This window comes from Drosophila ficusphila, unplaced genomic scaffold (genome assembly GCF_018152265.1).
Source record: "Drosophila ficusphila isolate 14025-0441.05 unplaced genomic scaffold, ASM1815226v1 contig_286, whole genome shotgun sequence".
NCBI lineage: Eukaryota > Metazoa > Arthropoda > Insecta > Diptera > Drosophilidae > Drosophila > Drosophila ficusphila.
In genome coordinates this window covers 5399388-5416737 of record NW_025064189.1, presented here as the reverse complement: position 1 = coordinate 5416737, position 17350 = coordinate 5399388, and the positions used below count along the sequence as shown (strand labels likewise).

The window sequence follows — 17350 nt, the reverse complement described above, 5'->3', positions numbered from 1 at the left end:
AAGTCCTCTGACCTTTGTCCGTTTCTCCTTTCCTCCTTGCAGGTCGGCATATGTGCCGTGCGAGGCGCAGGGCTTGGACGCGGTCCAACTGGCACTGGAGCAGATCGACATTGTGCGGCGACTGTCGGACATGTACGCCCGGGAAACGGTGCTGGCCACATCCTCGCAGGACATCGTGGAGGCGCACCGCCGCGGCCTGCTGGCCTCGCTGATTGGCGTCGAGGGCGGCCACACGATCGGCTCCTCGCTGGGGGTGCTGCGATCCTTCTACTCACTGGGCGCCCGCTACCTCAGTTTGACCCATCGCTGCGACGTCTCGTGGGCGGGATCGAGTGCCTCGCCGGCGGAACAGGGACTCACGCCCTTCGGCAAGGCCATCGTCCGCGAAATGAACCGGCTGGGCATGATGATCGATCTGTCGCACAGCTCGGATGCCACCGCCCGCGATGTGCTGCAGGTGACCCGGGCTCCGGTCATCTTCTCCCATTCCGCCGCCCGCCAGCTGTGCAACTCGACGCGCAACGTGCCGGACGACATCCTGCGCTTGGTGGCCGAGAACGGCGGCCTCATCATGCTGAGCTTCGACTCCGAGGACGTCGCTTGTGGTCGGCAGGCCCGCCTCCAGGACGTGATCGAGCACATCAAGTATGTGCGGGCCATTGCTGGCATTCAGCACATTGGACTGGGCGCCGGTTACGATGGCATCGAAATGCCGCCGTTGGGACTGGAGGATGTGTCCAAGTATCCGGAACTGCTGGCCGCCCTGCTCGAGGATCACAACTGGAGCGAGGAGGATGTGGCCATGCTGGCGGGCCGGAACTTTCTGCGCATCATGGAGACGGTGGAAACGGTGCGCGACTACTGGAAGCGGGCGGCCATCCAACCGATCGAACAGACGGAGCCGCAGCCGAAGACGCAGTGCACCTACATGTCCTCGTGACCCCAGGCACAGGCGCAGTCACAGTCGCAGTCACAGTCACAGTCGCAATCGCAGGCTGTAAGGCAGCGACGGCAGGAACCACCGCGAACCAATGTGGAGCGAACCACCGTGGAGCGAACCAATCGCACCACGGCAACACTGGCGGGTGGCCAGGCACAGAACTTCTGGGATCGCAGTCCGGAGGCGACCTCGGACTCTGCCACAAACCACTCGCATCCAGCGTTCATTGCGGCGACGACCACGAGTTTTACGGTCAGCGAACTGCTCCAGTAAACCGATTTTTTGGATGGCAAGTCAAAGCACGGGACTTCGGTTGGCGGTTCGGTTTGAGGCGAGTAATGCGACAAATAAATCTAGGAGAGATTCCTAAAATCTAGCAAACTGCATCTAATTTATGTTAAAATGATTTCAGAAATTTTATTTATTTTTAACATTTTACCTGGATTTATTTGTAATTGAAACAAAGCTTGTACTCAATAACTACATAATTCAATTTTATTTTTAATATATTGTAAACCCAATGAAGAGCTAAAATTGTATATAAACCTGAACTTATTTGTGCAACTGTAGACCCTTTAAGCTATGCAGTTCTAAAATCCATTACTCGCCGCCAGTAAAAAAAACTTTCGTGGAAAATGCCGTGAATAATTAGTTCGTACTCGTAATTTACTTCCATAGGATGCATCGATAGGCGTATGAATAAATAATAATAATAATAAATGTACTAGTATTTAGCCCATGATTGTTTGCAGCTAAACTTGTTGGTGTTGTGGCTATGCATAATTTATGCACAGTGCGGATACTTGATAATGTTGCTGTACCACGGGCCGTATGCGCGATGCAATGAAATCCGAACCGCAAACCGAAATCTTTCTTGACTTATCTGCGACTGTATTATATTAAATATGTAGGTCACACATCAATGATTCACGCTAATTATCGCAATTAAGCGGAGTATATTTAATCACGAGCATCACACAAGCACCCGAATATAAATCATCAAACTGAATTAATCGCAGCGGACGGATATCCAGATTCACAGTTGGCATTAAAGGCCAGGATCAAAAGTCGAGCAACATGCACTGCAAAATCTGTTGTAAGAACAGCCACCCGGCGAATGCAATTAAAACCATCTTAATTTCTGCATTAGGTTAGTTTAAAACAAATGATAAAAAACCAAATAAAAATCAAAAACCAAAAATCGAAATATTGTTCGTGTATGCATAGCTATATATACCTATATATATAAACCACAGAGAAACTGAAACATAAGTAAATTCCCGCAAAGGCAATGTGTATAATCGAATAGACCCAAACACATTTCCTTAAATAAATCGAAAATAAAAAACAACATACAATGTGTTATTCTTTCCACTTTTGGGTTCTTCACATACTAAAAACAAAATCAATGAAAAAAGGTAATCTGGTTGGGATTTTCTTTCCATAATTTAATACTGATGATAACTGATACTTTTTTTCAAAATAGCTTCTTGATGATTTTGAAAGCCTTTAATCTGATAAAAAATTTTAGTTCTGCTTACTAAACTACACACTTTTATGCCTAATCAATCAAGAGCTTTGGATACATTAGTTTATATACGCAAGCACATAGTGCCGTTAGCTTAGCTATACGATAATTTTTACACACACACACACACACGCACACATGAATTCCTTATACAATCGCTGAGTCTGGGAACATAAAAAACGTTAAGTGGTCGTAAATCAAAATTGTGGAAGAATGGGAAAGTTCGCAAAGTTCCTCCTTTACTACTTTGCGACGACACGGAGTCCCTTGGCCTATTCGGTCTTATTGTCTCCTCTCCGGTATTTATTTCCAGATACTCTTAGTCCAACTGAGAAAGCAACTCCCAAAAGATCCGGAAATTGGCGGCGGGAGCAATCCAATTCCGTGCATTTGCAGTCCATTGAGTTTTGCTTAAATTTTAATGAAACTAAGCGGCCGCCTCCCAACTAAGAAAAAATCCCAACGATTTTCGGGGCCAGACATCACTGCGACGCCATCAAGTTTTCATATCAGACTTTTTTCCCTTAATTTTCTTTCTTTTGTTTTTTGTTTTGTTTACAAGTTTCGGTTTTGATTGCTTTTGCTTGGCTTCGAAACCCCCAGCATCACAGCACTCCGCTGGGCTTTGTTCAATTTTGTTGATTTTGCAACGACTTAATAGAGTCACTAATTGTTGTGTACAGACAGAACCGCTGGCTAAGCTTGTATTCGAATTTCAGCGAATATTGCCTGGGGGAAAATGTTTATAAATTCTACATGGAAGCTATTTGTACAAATGTGCATTGAATATGAATACAAGTTATCATAAAAAACTTCCAGTGGAGTTTAAAAGTTTACTTTAAAAAACACCAGTCAAATACATATTTTTTTAGCTTAAACAAAACCACATATCTGTAACCTTTGAACTTCTAATTAATATTGTTAAGTTTAAAACATTACAATTTGTTTTGATATGTTATTAAAATGTTTATATCCTTGTTGTTGTTATCTTGCTTTTATATTTGCATACATATTTCTAAATAATAAAGAACAACAGATATGCTGAAAATCATTACAAATAATTATAATACAACATATAGAAATGTTTAGGTTTTCCTTATAATTATTTATGTATATAATTTTTAAGAGTGGCGTTAAAAAAGTATTTTTCCATTTCCACAATTTAGCGCAAAGTTACGGCTACCGAACTTGTGGACATCATCATAACTTCGTTTACAGTTACATTGGCCGTTAAAAGTAATTACCCAATTTCACGGACACCTCAGCGCAAACAGCCAGGACAATCCACTGGAAGTTGGGGCGGCTGTTAAAGGACAATGGACGTCCCCAGGCGAAAATTAAGAAGTGACCGTTAACGAGACGAGCGGCATGGCATCGCATTCTCATTAACACGCCAGTCCGGTTTCAATTTCCTGTTTAATTTTTCTTTCCATTATAAATGGCCCATTGCATGGCGAGTAAAGCCAGCGCCAGCAGATTCCGCTTTCAACTCCGGCCCACGAGGCAAAAAGCCATAAACAATGCGCTCCGACAACTGCGACGAGCTGATGGACAAAATAATGCCTGATGACATTTATAATGAGCAAAATGTTGTTCCTTCTTCCCCATCCTGTTGTTGTGTGGCTACTGATAAGTGGAATTTCGCATCATGTGGCCGAAATTTGCGCTTCATAGCATCATAAATCTGTGCTATCCCCTTCTGCCCCCAAAATAAAAGCTATTTACTACTTAAAGGTGATGTCACAAATGCTTGGTTTTAAATAAAGAAATGTAAAAACAATCCCAGGCTTAGTGATTCCTAAATTTTTTTAGCCGCTATTTAAATTATATAAATCACACTTTTGGCATATGAAAAGGATACATTTTATTACAGACGAATAAACAATAATAGAAAAAACAACGTTTTTGCTCCAATCCACGGACGTAAATATTCATTACTTTCGAAATACTTTTAAACAGTTTTAGCAACATAAAAGATATTCTTTTATTCTATTTTTTGTTTGATAACATAGTTTTTTTTAAGTAAAACTTATAGATACGTTCGATTCATTCGAAAATATTTTTAATAGCGTAATTCTAAGCGATTTTTCTCCTTGTCGTTTAACAAATTAGACTTGGTAATAACGCTGTTAAATTCAGTAAAAGTGATAAGTTTATAGTCAATGTAGCCCAGCAAAGTTTTTATATATTTAAGATGCGTTCGTTGTATGTCGCTTTCTTTTTGATCGCCTATTGCATCATCTGCAGCTTCTCCACTGCTATGGCAAATCGCCTTAGAAGTTCCTGGTTTATCATTCGGTTCTGGTTCTTTTAAATCGCTTTCTTTAGAAGTTACTCTTAACTTAATTTCTTTATTTTCATCATCGACAACATCCTCTGAATTCTCGGCGAAATCGGCATAAAGTCCATGCATTTTAACATAAAACTCGATCATTTTGAAACGTTCGATTTCGGGCACTCTTCCTCCGCTGGCAATGAGGTACTGCTCGAAGACATCTGAAGTCAGTTCCATCGCGTCCATTGCGAAACAGTTATTACTTTGCAAAAAGATTCTCTTCAAGCGCTTAATAAAAATAAGTATACAAACGAAAATGATCTCAATTAATTAATGTGTAAACAATTATATGAAAAACTGATAGAATTTTATTATAAGTATTTTTTTTCCAAATAAACAAATTTTATTGTAAATATTTTTTTTCAAATAAACGTTTGCCTGAAAACAAACATTGTTTTTTGTACTTTTTTTGCAAAAACGCTTCCGACTCTAAAAGAAAGTTTCTTAATATGAATACATGTTGTTAAGTTCAAAAAACAATAACAAAATCTGGCTTGAGTTGCTTAATTTTTGAATGTAATTAAGCGTATTTATTAACAATAATATGTATATCAACAATTGCTTGTGAACATATCAGTTTGTTTCAAAAATTTTACAAAAAGTTATGAGTTATATGTATTTTATATTAAATATATTTTATTTTCTTTCCTAATTTAATCAAAATCCCAGAAACACCCGAGGGCGAACTGGAAAAATACTGCAAGGAATATGTTGAAATTGACCAAAATTTTTATTTAATGGAGTGGTGGCACAATTCTGCCGAGAGAATTTACTTGAATTAAGCGAAGTTTTGGTATGCTGATCGTTTTGATTCAATCATACTCGTTGCAGATCTCTGGTATATACATACATAGAAAACAAATTAAAAAACTTTCTTTGTAAATACTGTATGTATGTACAAATATAGAAAACAAAAATTTCATTAGGCGCTCTTACCTCAATACAGCATTCCTGGAGCTCTTTATGGTTTGTGTCGTGGGCGCCCTGAAAAACCGGGACAAGATCGCTGATTATCATACTCTCGATCCGAATTTGTAGGATTTTTAAGCAATCCTGTTGGATGGAATCTACCAGCCAGGAGGAACCGAGTCTGAGGAGCTCAACTAACATCTCATTTGAATGCATTTCGAGTTTTTCTTTTTTGTAAGAATACACATATTGAAGGAAGTGGCTAAATGTCTTTGCCTTCACCTCTTCCAAGCAAATTTCACTCGATTTGGACTCCTGGAAATTACCCAGAAACATTCGCTGAAAAAACTCTGATGCACCAGCCAAAATATTCTTATGGCAAGCGAAAGATTGGTTTTCTACCAATATACAACAGTCGGAGAACATCTTGTTCTCTAGAATTTTGCTGAGCACGTTTTCTAGACTGAAAAGTTTGATAAAGTTCATTTAAGTTATGTTCACTTCTCCTTTCATTGTATACTCACCGGTTATTCATATTAGTTTGCATTGTTGGCTGTCAACAAATTAAACGAAGACTAAGCTCTTTGTATTAAAACTGATGCGATGAAGCCGGCTTTTTTTCTTCCCCTCTTTCTACGTATGTACATGTTTTTTTGTTTAAACCAAAAAAAAAAAAAGCTAGCTTTATATTATACACACGATGGATATTTTGGCAAGTTTTTTTTTCGGGGAACTCCCATTTTTAATGCATACGAACAAATTTTTCTTACCGTTTCTTGCCCTCCTGAAAAAATTGAAGACGACCTCGTACACTGGAAAGTCCCAAGCTAAAACCATGTGAGGTAGGGATGTCGAATATACATATATTAAAATATCGATACATCGATATTTATTCAATATTGATTATATTGTTATCGCGACCATTCTTTGTGATCGATTATCGCAAATCGATATTGTTAACCGCAAAGAAAATAACGGAAAAAAGCTTTCATTGATATATCATCAGTACGATATTTTAAAAAAATTACCCAAAGCCCTGAGTCACATCTTGGAAACTACAATACAATTTTTTATTTATTAAACATCGATTAATGTGTTAGGTAACTTATACAATTCTTAACTCTCTAACTTTGAAATTTCCCATTTTTTTTATGGGAGCTAAAAACTATAGTTTCACATACACCCAACCTAATACTTGAGGCCTAATCATGTTTCAAAGCTTTTTACTCAAAAATCATCTGTGAACTCGCAACGAATGGTAAATGCTTGGTCAGCTCAAATATAAATTATCACAAATCTGTTTGCCTCAATGGACCACTGGGCGGTCGGTACTTCACACATACAATCCATGGTGTGTCGAAGACATTCATTCGTGGGGAGTCCAGGCAAATCCGATAGTAAATATTGTGGTACTGAACAATTGACCGACTCCGTTGTTGGGCGGTCATCGCCCACCCAGCTGTAAGTAATTAGGAAATTTGCAAAATTTTCCATTTGTCGGACATGAATCTGCAAATCTGACGTTGTCCTTGCTGCCAATCCTGGCTTCCCATCGATGCTAACCGCATTATGCACACATACGAATCCCGTTTTCCATCGAACACTTGGCCACAGAGTGTGTTTCCAGGACAAACAGCAGTTAATTATTACACAACTCGCCCTTAATCCATTTATAATAATTCATCTTGGTCGGCCATTTCCCACTTGCTATTGATATTTGCCCAGGCTTATCGGTATTTACCCACAGCACTTTGGTGTAGGACTACAAATGATGCACATTTGTTAAAATTGGCTGTTATGTGAGCACATTGCATATGATTTAATAACGCAAATTTAAAATGTCAAAAGTAGTGTTAAGACAGAAGTTTGTAAAAATTAAATAAATTAAATGTAAACTGTTGTAAATTAAAAGAAAAATGTAAAAGATTTTTTACAAACAGTAAAGTGTATTTCCCTGATCACAAATATAGTTTTGATAATAGTTTTTATGTATTTTAACCATTTTTTTTATATAATTAAAATATCTATCTATTGAAATATGTATTGGTTAAAGTAAATGGGTAGGAAATAGTTAAGGAGTCTTGTCCCGTGGCATTTGTGCTTCTAAAGGCCATTGTTTGGCTGTGCGTGTTGTGCGTACAAGTTGAAATTGATTTACTTTTGCTGCAGGCCAATTTGGCACGCTCATTTGGCCAGCTCATGACTTGGCTTGTAAGAGTTGGCCAACAGAACACGGTCGTAATTAAGCGATGGTCCGTCCCCAGAGTGTAGTTAATGTTGTGGTGCCATAAATTTGACCATTGCCTGTGTTCCGATGCCTGCAAATGGGGTTATTTACGGCTGGATGCTGCATTTGTCAGGTGAAAATTAGTTTTGCGGGGGAATTCAAGAGCAACTGGCTCAAGGCGTTTTTAGATTCAATTGGGCACTTCGCCAAACAGGTCCTTTATGAAGATTTGTTTTTAGGGCAAACTAGTTAAATTTAATTGAATAAATAATATTTCACACTTGTGTTCTACAACATATAACTTTTATTTTTTATTGTTTACCTTCTTGGCCGAAAAATGAGAAAAACCCGTATTGCGTGTTTTATTTTTTTATAACTTGTATTTATATTTATTTTCTTAAATATAGTTTAATATTATTATTATTATTATAAGTTAATCAGTCCAATAAAAGCACGCAAACTATTTCCATGATGATATTTGGTTATTTTTCCGTTGAAGCCCAATTGTTGTGGTGTTAATATTGTTGCGAAGGATGATTTTAAAGCTACGCACTTAACACTTTTCTTTTGAGTTGCTTTGAGGAGGAGATGGGCTAGTTTTCAGGGGGAAACGGCACTAGTTTTTGTTGTTTTTCCGCCTGCAAAGTGCATTTGCCAAGGAAACTCCGTTTCGCCGTCGAAGGAAATGTTACAAAGATGCGACACCAGCCCACCGTCATTATCATGTAAGCAAAGGTATTATATAGGTACAGAGAGAAAAATATAACCCATATTTGACATAAAGTGTTAAATAACATATTCTACAGATGTTAATATTTTAAAACATATTTTATTTCACACTTATTTGACCAAGTTTTAATTAGTTTTTAATACAAATAATTTTTTAATACGAGATTCTCATATTTTCCAATTAATTTTCCAAAAAGTTTTGTTATTAAAATTACATTGTTATAAGAAATGTTCTCCCTACACACATTTGTTATTCCCATGCTGCCAACTTGTCCATCTGCTTGGTTGTTACTCCATGAAATATGAAAATCTACGGCGATGTTAAAATCTTTGTGGAAGGAAGCCCGACTGGAGGACTCCGGCACTCAGATGTGCACGTTTATGGACAACATAATGGCGGAATCGAGTCGGGCGAGATATATAACACCCACAAGAAAGCAAAAGGATGGCAACATACATAGGTGAGAGACAGGCTCATGCAAATATTCATAGGGGAAATATTAAAAATGAATTACCAACTCTGGATGCGTATGCCAGAGCGAACCGAAACTCTTACAGACACGTCGTTAAGTCGGAAGCTAGCCAACTTTGCACATCCAATCCCATCGAGAAATGCTCCGTGGGTGGTAAAGTTTACTATTTATGTACCATAGTAAATACAAGCACTGCCTTATAGTCCAATCACAACGTTGTTCATAACTAGAATAACTTTTCAAAGTCAAGGGGAAACCTCAGGCTTTTGTCATAGAACATTTTGTTTATCCTAGCGCGTGGTTTGTTCTGTAATTATTGGACATATAAATAATATCTAAAAAGACTTTCTTGCAAAGCCACTGAGCCACAAATGGATTCCCTCTTACTTTTACAAGCATAAGCTTTGAATTTTCAATTTGGCGAACATCAATGATTTTCCGCAATGGAGAAAACTTGGGGGGAAGACAAAGCCAGGCGCAAATTCAAAAAATCATCCGCGTGAAGTCGGTTAATTTGGCCATCTTCTCCTGGACGCGTTCGTGCACTCACGGCGCATCCTGCCGGAGTACGGCGCACCGAGTACGGCCGTAGTCCTTGTTCCTCGCCGTCGTTTGCCGTTCATGCATGACCACGCCGGTGTTTTGGCTCCCCATTCGTTTCTATTGCACATTGGGCTTCAAAGCTCTATAAAGATATGAAAATAAAAGTAAGAAAATATATACATATTTAAAATATAATATAAAATGGTTCATATTTATTTACCTTCAAACTTTTTATATTTTATTTAACTTTTAATATTATACTTTTGTAGGCAACTAGTGTTTTTTTTTTTTTTAATTTAAATTTGTACAATTTTAAACAGGTTATTCTTAGTATCTTAGTACTTTGATTTTAAGAAATACAAAGCTTATATGTTTATATAAATTTTCCAGCGATATTATTTTAATTTTAGTTCAAAGGCAAGTTTCTTGATCTTGAACCAGTGTGCTCCGCTTACATTTCCGCTTCCTTCTTCGGCAACTCGGTGTCGCCTTGGGGGTCCTTGGAGTCCGGAGAGAAAAACAACATTTTCGATTCGATTTTTTTTGCCAATTGCCCGAGACTCCGTCCTGTCGACATATGACGAATACGTTGTGTACGTGCCGCCAACGTTACTCATACGCACTGTAGAACTGCTGGAAGAGCCCGACTTTCACGTTCGCGAAATATTTTAAACTTGGTGAGCAAACGGCCCACCAGTTCCCAGGGCGATATTTGTTTTTCGCTTTTGCATATTTTGCGGGCAATTTGGGTAAAAGGATTTCCACACTCTGCAACGCCGAGGCGTCTCGAGTTTGCGGCTTTCGTTTTCCCTCAGTTTGGTTCCCATTTCGCACAGCGCCTCGGCAAATCGCTCACGTAAAATATGCATGCGTTTCCTCGGCGGTTTTCACTCTCAAGTGCCTGCAATTCAATTACATTTCGATTGATTTTCGTGTTTGGCCCCGAAACGAGGCAAAACCTCTTGGTCTGGTTATGCATGGAGCGTGGTTTTGGGCGATTTACGAGCCTGAACCGGCATTTTCCATAAGTAAAGTTTGCATGGCAAAGGAAGCTCTTCTACACTCCAGAAAAAAAAGAACTGATGTTACCACAAAGCTCGTTATAGGTTGTTGAATAGCAAAAAAATCCAGAATTTCAGGATAACACATTTCTGAACTTATAAAAAAATATAGCATTTACTAAAAATTATTATCTTCCAGTTATTTAGAAATGTATTTATTTAAAGACTAAATATTAGAAAAAAATTTCACCCATTTAATTGTTTTCCTTTTTTATTTTTTTGTGGATTGGAATTAGGCTATAAAATTCTTGTTCGGGAATTCGCTTCTATCAACGTTTTTATTACAAACGGCGAGACAGTTGAAATGAAAAGCTGAAATCAGTGGTACACAAAGCACAAAAGGCCACTGAAAATGTACAGATACAGATACAGAGATGCAGATACGCCAATAAATGAACAAACATACATACATAGGTACATGTAAATATACATGTAGATATACATATACCGAGTTATGTATGAAGTCACTTATGGTGGCCCTCGCAGATTGCTCCCTTTAAACAAATAAAAAAAAAACCGGCAGCACGCCGAAAAGAAATAAAATTAAATGGAAAAACGAATTTCCAAGTTGCCCCAAGAGTGGGTCAATTGTGAGCCAAGGGCAAATCAATAAAAATCTTTTGAAAAAGGAAGAAAGATATGGGTTAGTTTCTAGTGGAAAATGTCTCCGCAATTAAAAAGGCAGGTATTTCTAATATAAATTCAGTGCTCACAGACAGTCAACCACTAAAGCCTCAAGGAACGCAATTATTTGTGCTGAAAATCCCTAAATTTATTTCCATTCGAACGAATTTATGTATTTTAATCAATTGTTTCTTGCTGTGGCAGTAAAACACCATCGGCATTGATGCCTCAATTATCTAAATGACTGTGGCACACGTTTAATGGTTCCTTGTGCAATAAATAACCTTATTTTGCAAGAAAAAGTCCTATGCTTTTTTTTTTGCTCATTATCGGGTAGACAAAAAGCGAGTCGAGGTACAGGGAATCAATTAAAATTTGAGAAATCGTTTCATATCAGCACATCCGTAAAAATACGCCCAAGGGACCCATTTACATTCAGAGTGCTCCAACTTCAAACCCAAACGAATTTATATGTATATTGGTATATTGATTGTCTTTCCAAATGAACTTTATATTCTTCAGTAATAATATAAAGTGAACATTTCAGAATATTTAGCATCAACTATAGATAAACACAGCATAAGTTTAGGCCAATAAAATCAAATTCGCTAATACCAATTTAGGAAGGAGCATTAATTATTACCTTGGAATGTTAGAGCATCCCTCTTTGTATTTAATATTTTCTGACTAAGGAGAAAATTTATCTTAATGTTAATAATAGCCTAAAAAATATTTTTTCAAATTAATTAACCAAATGTATTTTATTTTTAGTTCATCAATTCCTTATATAAAATATAGGAACTTAAAAACAATTGCAAATATCTTGCACATTTTCCTTAAGAATTTGTGTATAAACTTTTGGAACTTAAGTTGACGTTTTTTTGGTAAACGTTTCAAAAAGTATTCACTTTTCAATGGCTTCAGAACTTAGAGACATGAAAAATTATCTATTTAAATTGCTAAATAAAAATGATGCATAAAATAGGAGAGTAACGCGCTGACAAGCCTTTCAAACCAGAAACTCGCGCTGGAGAGGATCTGCAGATGGCAGAGGACATGGCAAAGGACTCGGCAGGGCAGATAAGCGGTCATAAGATTATTTTTACTGGCGAACCGACGAACGTAAAAACGAGCGCCCGCAGCAGTGAGTCTGCGGTCGAAAGGACTCACTCCTGCGGACATCCTGCCACGGATGGAGCCGAGCTCCCATGTCCTGGATGTCCACCAATTTGCTTTGTTGTCGCACCCCGTCTGCCGTTTTATGAACTGCGAACTTGTCTTCCGCCTCCGCCCTTTTTTCCTGCACTTTATTCGCCATCGACGGAGCTTTCACTTCCCGTCAAGGACAAAAACGAGAGGCTGCGAACATAAAATTTTACGGGCTCCTTAGGATCACGGAACGGTATCGCCATCGAGCGCCATATATTGTTGAACACTTGAAATTAATGCCTGATTGACACCATCAAAGCGCGGCGAAGACACGGCGGAAATTGCAAAAATTTAACAATTTATGTGGTTCTTTTGGACACTTCAAAGCTTACAGTGGAGCCTCCCTTTATGACATCATGTGTGTATACGAGTGTGTATAATATGGTCTATTCGATGGTCATTTTATTTTTATAGTGCAATTGACTTTTTGGCCCTCTTAAAGATAACTTTGCCATTAAACTTGTATATACTATATTCCTTTATTTTATCATTGAAAAGGTTTTACAACTTTGACATACAATTTCTTATTTAAACAATAAATTGTTAATGCTTTTTTTAAGAAATTTATTGTGCTAAAATTTGGTTAAAAATAATAATTAGAAAAGGAAAATCAGCACATAAGAAATAGAATTTCAAAGTTTTAAAAGACTAAACTTATATATACTATATTCCTTTATTTTATAATTGAAAAGGTTTCACAATTTTAAAATACAATTTCGTATTTAAACAATAATTTGTAAAGGTTTTTATTAAGACGAAACTTGTGCAAAAATCTGGTTATAAACAAATTGGAATAGAAAATCAGCACATTTGTTGTATGATTTCATTGGCCACTGCTTTCGATAATAAAACTCAACGAAATTGTTAATTAATTTTTCAGTACAATTGATCTCACGTGATCCAAAGTTATGCCCTCCAGACGGACATCCATGGATGGGCACATAGCCCCCACTGTGTCCTCTTTGCTCTTTGGAGCCGGTGGAGCCTTGTACTGCATCTCGATGGTGTCACCACTCAGTGGATCATCGATGGCCTTGGCAATGGACCGCAGTACCCCACTCACACTGCGGACACTGGCGGGTGGCTTTTCCTTTGGTGGTTCTGGATCGGGAATTGGTGGCTCCGCGGCAATTGGAGCAGCCATCCTGGAGAATCTAGCGTAGATCTTGTACTGATCGGGATCGAAGACCTTGCCGCATTTGCTGTACTGTTTGATTGTTTTCCTGCGGAGCTTCTTGCGTTCCGCGGCATCCCGAGTTGTGGCACCCACGGCCACCAGGGCGACGTGGCTCTGGCTGTGCTCCAAGTGGTGGCCATCGCTCTGGCAGCTGCTGATCACGGCGCGCAGCACCTCGCTGCAATCCACTCGACATCCCAGCAGAGTGCACAGTCCGCTGGCAATCCGCTGGATATTCGACGGATCGAACACGACTCTGGCGAGCGGAGTCAGCAGTATTTTATCTCGCGGATCGTGATACACTGGCAGCAAATCGCACAACTTCTTCACCGCCAGCAGACCCGCCTGTTTGAGGGTCAAGTAGAGCTTTCCGCCTCCAAGTCGGGGCTGTCCGCTGATTGGTTTCTGGAAGGTGTACGTGTAGATATAGACACTGCCGCCGCCGTGGAAGGCGAGGCGCCACATCTGGTCCCTGCCACTCTGCTTCAGCTGCCGCATCTTGGGCCCCAGCTCGAATATCACCCGGTTGGCAAAGTCCAGGCTCTCCATCTCCTCCGATCCACAGCCATTCCGAAAGTCGGGACAGATTTCGGCAAAAGTCGCGCACAGAGTCTTGAAGTCAAATTCGTTGGACATTCCTCGAGATCCACTAGCCATGATGACCTACACACGAGGAAATCAGCAGATTAAGAAATCACTTTGATTGAATTTATTATAGGAATTGTAGACTTTATAGCCGACTTTAAGGTTTAAAGCTTTAATGATAAGACTATAATAAGAACTAGTATTGGTTGAGCTAAAAACAAGAAATTATAATCCCCTTAAAAGTCTTTTAATTCCATATCAAACTATTTATAACTAGACACTTTTTTCGCTGAATACTGCAGATCACAAATTCTTGAAAAAAAATCAGGAAATACGTACAGTAGACTTATGCACTTAATGAAACCGTATACAATTTCTTATTTCGTAGATGTTTGTAAACAAAAAATAGCAACGTTTAGGATTTCAGTATTCACTCGAATCGTATGTACAAATAAACAAACTAAAACTGCGCAGTTCCTCGATAATTCTTTATTTATTTGCTCCTCTGAACGTCCCGCTCCCGGGGAAAATGTAATTGCAACTGACTGGGAGTCACAGAATTTGATATGGGAACAGATCGAAAACGCTATCGGCATTGAAGTAGACTTTTTTCAATCGATAAATATGTGTATTCAGCTAAAATACAATAAAGATCTAATATTTAAGACGCAATATTTTATGTAAGGCAGAAAAGCAAGTTTCTTTTTTAATTGTAACAAAGGATTTAGTAACCTAAAATCTCAATATATATGTAGGGCCCACCTCTGACATGTATATATTTTTTTCAAACTGAGTGCTAAAGAAAAAGTAACAATGCAATGGAGCTTCGCAGCTTTTACTTACTTGCCAGAGGATATATTTATGTGGCCATGTGCGCAATAACTTGGCGACAGACAGGACAAGGCTTCTTTTCACCTTCGAATTTAATGAGCTTCCACGGCACGTGATTATTAGGCGAACGAGCGTACGTGTGGGATACCTCGCCGAAAATTTTCCCAGCCCAACCCGGCTGGCTGTTACAGGTGCTGACAATTTCCCCCAGCCCCGTGGAAAAGTGTTTTCCACAGTCGACGCAACCACACCGCATCCTCATCCACATTGGCTCACCGCCAGAGCCACTTGGGTGCGATTCCGTAGTTCCCTACCCATTCACCCACCATCACCACATATTCAAAAAAAAAAAAAAATGTTCCTTGCTCCTTTTAAGGCGAAACATAAACAATTTTTCGCGACGCTGGAAAACTTTTAACTCGCTCCGTTCGTACATTTTCCACGCGTGTTTCTGCTTCGGTTATCTCCACCTTCATGTGTGTATAGTACACCATTCAGGTGGGAGAATATAATATATACTATGCCCTCCTTTAAGCTCCAAACAAAGACTTTGAATTAAGGAGTAAAACGAAATGCTTAAAGGTAAGAAAGATTAAAAGGAAAGACTTTTGACCAAAATCATTTAATTGAATTTTTTCCCTAAAATTAAAAAAAAAGGATCATTGCTTTAGTATATTATTTTATCAGAAAAATTAACTTGGGATGCTTATACCTAAAAAGATGTTCAAAATGTTGTTTTGACATTAAATGTTAGGCAAGCAACATTCAAAACAAGAAGTATGTGATTTTTAACTTTCTGGATTTCTGATAATATTTAATAAAAGTTTTCAATTCCAAACTATTCACCGGTAAATTTGTTTTCGTTTGTACTTTAAACTTTACTTTAAACTTGTTTAAGCTTTAAATATGAAAGTTGTATTAGTTGCATCAAAAATAAACAATTTAAATGTTAAAAAACATGTTTTTTATCAGCTATAATGACTTCTTTATTTTAAATGATGGTTTTGCTCTACTAATATACACATGAGTCGTAGTAATGTTATCGGTCTAAATGTTTTTTGTTAATACACAAATGATGCTCTTATCAACGCCAACGTTTGTAGCTGCAAGGTTTGGGAAGATATTTGCCGTCTCCAATGTTTTCCAACACAACGGCATGTTCGGTTTGGGAGCTTATCACCTCTATCAGTCCATCGACGATCTCGTCCAGAGTGAGTGGATGGCCATTGGCCACCATGACGGCCAGGATTAGAGGGGCCAAGATGTCGTTGTAGCAGCCATCCATTCTGCTTGCTCCGCAGTTTGGTATTGGAAATTTACAGAAATTCAAAACGAGAGCTCAATTTGGAATACTCGATCTCTATGCTCATGTGAATTTATGACATCTCGGCTGACATGCCCTGAAGGGGCTACTTCGGATATAACTTCTCCGGTTTCCAGTTTCCACTTCGCCGCCGAGTGGAGTTCGGTGTTGAAATTCAATTCGAAAATGTGTCACTTGTCAGTTGGTCAGAGTCCATTGTGCGATGCCTTTTGTTGTTCCCTCCACCCATGCTGTGCATTTTTGGTTGCGATATATCAATACCCCGGAATAGAAAAGCGATGCGGGGTTGTGCAGATACATTTCGTATGCAAATTGCTCGCAAGTCGGAGACTGGCAAGTCAATAATAAAAAAAAAAGGACTGCCACCCGCCGACACACACAGATATATGTCTAGATGTATATGGAAATGAACAGGAGACTCGATGCCACTCCCACACCGCCCACATCCACAGACAGAAGTGGCACAACCTTCAGCACATTTCGTTTAGTCCGGATATTACACAACCGGAATTCAACAAAACTATAACCCTAATCCGAATTTGGGTAGACAAATTAACCGATTTAATTATAAGTTATAACAATTAGTAATGCGGTAATCCATCGGATACCTAAAACAAATAAGAGAACATGGATTAAAAAATAGCACTTGAAAAGGGTTAAAAAAAAGTGAACTTTATCTAACTGAAAAAAGTTAACACTATGAAATTCTATCACAAACCATTGGAGCCACCTTAATATTCTACTAATATTGGCAATTAATTTGAATAATAATGATATGAGATATTTGAGTAAGAAAGATAGATTAATAGATTTCAAATGCAATTGTATAAGTATGCTTAGGTATGTGTAATAATT

The 17350-nt window shown here is 38.6% G+C and overlaps 5 protein-coding genes across 9 annotated transcripts in view; 2 read left to right on the top strand and 3 right to left on the bottom strand.

The window, feature by feature from the left end:
* Positions 1 to 1038, top strand: part of LOC108100409 — a 100836-nt gene extending 99798 nt beyond the window's left edge. For both annotated transcript variants that reach the window (XM_017204296.2, XM_017204297.2), the window contains exon 3: positions 43 to 1038. In XM_017204296.2, coding sequence (XP_017059785.1) covers positions 43 to 940 — 898 coding nt within the window. In that variant the 3' untranslated portion in view covers positions 941 to 1038. The remainder of the gene's footprint in view (positions 1 to 42) is intronic.
* On the top strand, positions 941 to 2281 carry LOC122319890 (the record flags this gene model as incomplete). Its single annotated transcript, XM_043207727.1, has 1 exon — positions 941 to 2281. A coding segment is annotated over one exon (273 nt), but the record flags the coding sequence as incomplete, so codon positions are not given.
* A 2032-nt stretch (positions 2282 to 4313) lies between these two features.
* Positions 4314 to 6542, bottom strand: LOC108100177 (kelch-like protein 41). 2 transcript variants are annotated; one of them, XM_017203945.1, is made up of 4 exons: positions 6483 to 6542; positions 6237 to 6345; positions 5740 to 6175; positions 4314 to 5031 (listed from the first exon to the last, which is right to left on the bottom strand). In XM_017203945.1, the coding sequence occupies exons 2-4, from the start codon at positions 6257 to 6259 to the stop codon at positions 4531 to 4533; spliced, it is 960 nt and encodes a 319-aa protein (XP_017059434.1). In that variant the 5' UTR covers positions 6260 to 6345; positions 6483 to 6542; the 3' UTR covers positions 4314 to 4530. The 2 variants fall into 2 exon arrangements, with proteins under 2 accessions (XP_017059434.1, XP_043063673.1); XM_043207738.1 differs by having other exon boundaries at positions 6237 to 6390; positions 6483 to 6497.
* A 6483-nt stretch (positions 6543 to 13025) lies between these two features.
* On the bottom strand, positions 13026 to 14858 carry LOC108100181. 3 transcript variants are annotated; one of them, XM_017203950.2, is made up of 2 exons: positions 14680 to 14858; positions 13026 to 14418 (listed from the first exon to the last, which is right to left on the bottom strand). In XM_017203950.2, the coding sequence occupies exon 2, from the start codon at positions 14410 to 14412 to the stop codon at positions 13447 to 13449; it is 966 nt and encodes a 321-aa protein (XP_017059439.1). In that variant the 5' UTR covers positions 14413 to 14418; positions 14680 to 14858; the 3' UTR covers positions 13026 to 13446. The 3 variants fall into 3 exon arrangements, with proteins under 3 accessions (XP_017059439.1, XP_043063671.1, XP_017059440.1); XM_043207736.1 differs by having other exon boundaries at positions 14790 to 14855; XM_017203951.2 differs by having other exon boundaries at positions 14802 to 14847.
* A 1274-nt stretch (positions 14859 to 16132) lies between these two features.
* On the bottom strand, positions 16133 to 16557 carry LOC108100238. The gene has a single exon (XM_017204015.2). It carries the CDS (start codon positions 16454 to 16456, stop codon positions 16256 to 16258), a length of 201 nt encoding a protein of 66 aa, XP_017059504.1. The 5' UTR covers positions 16457 to 16557; the 3' UTR covers positions 16133 to 16255.
* Positions 16558 to 17350: the final 793 nt, after the last annotated feature.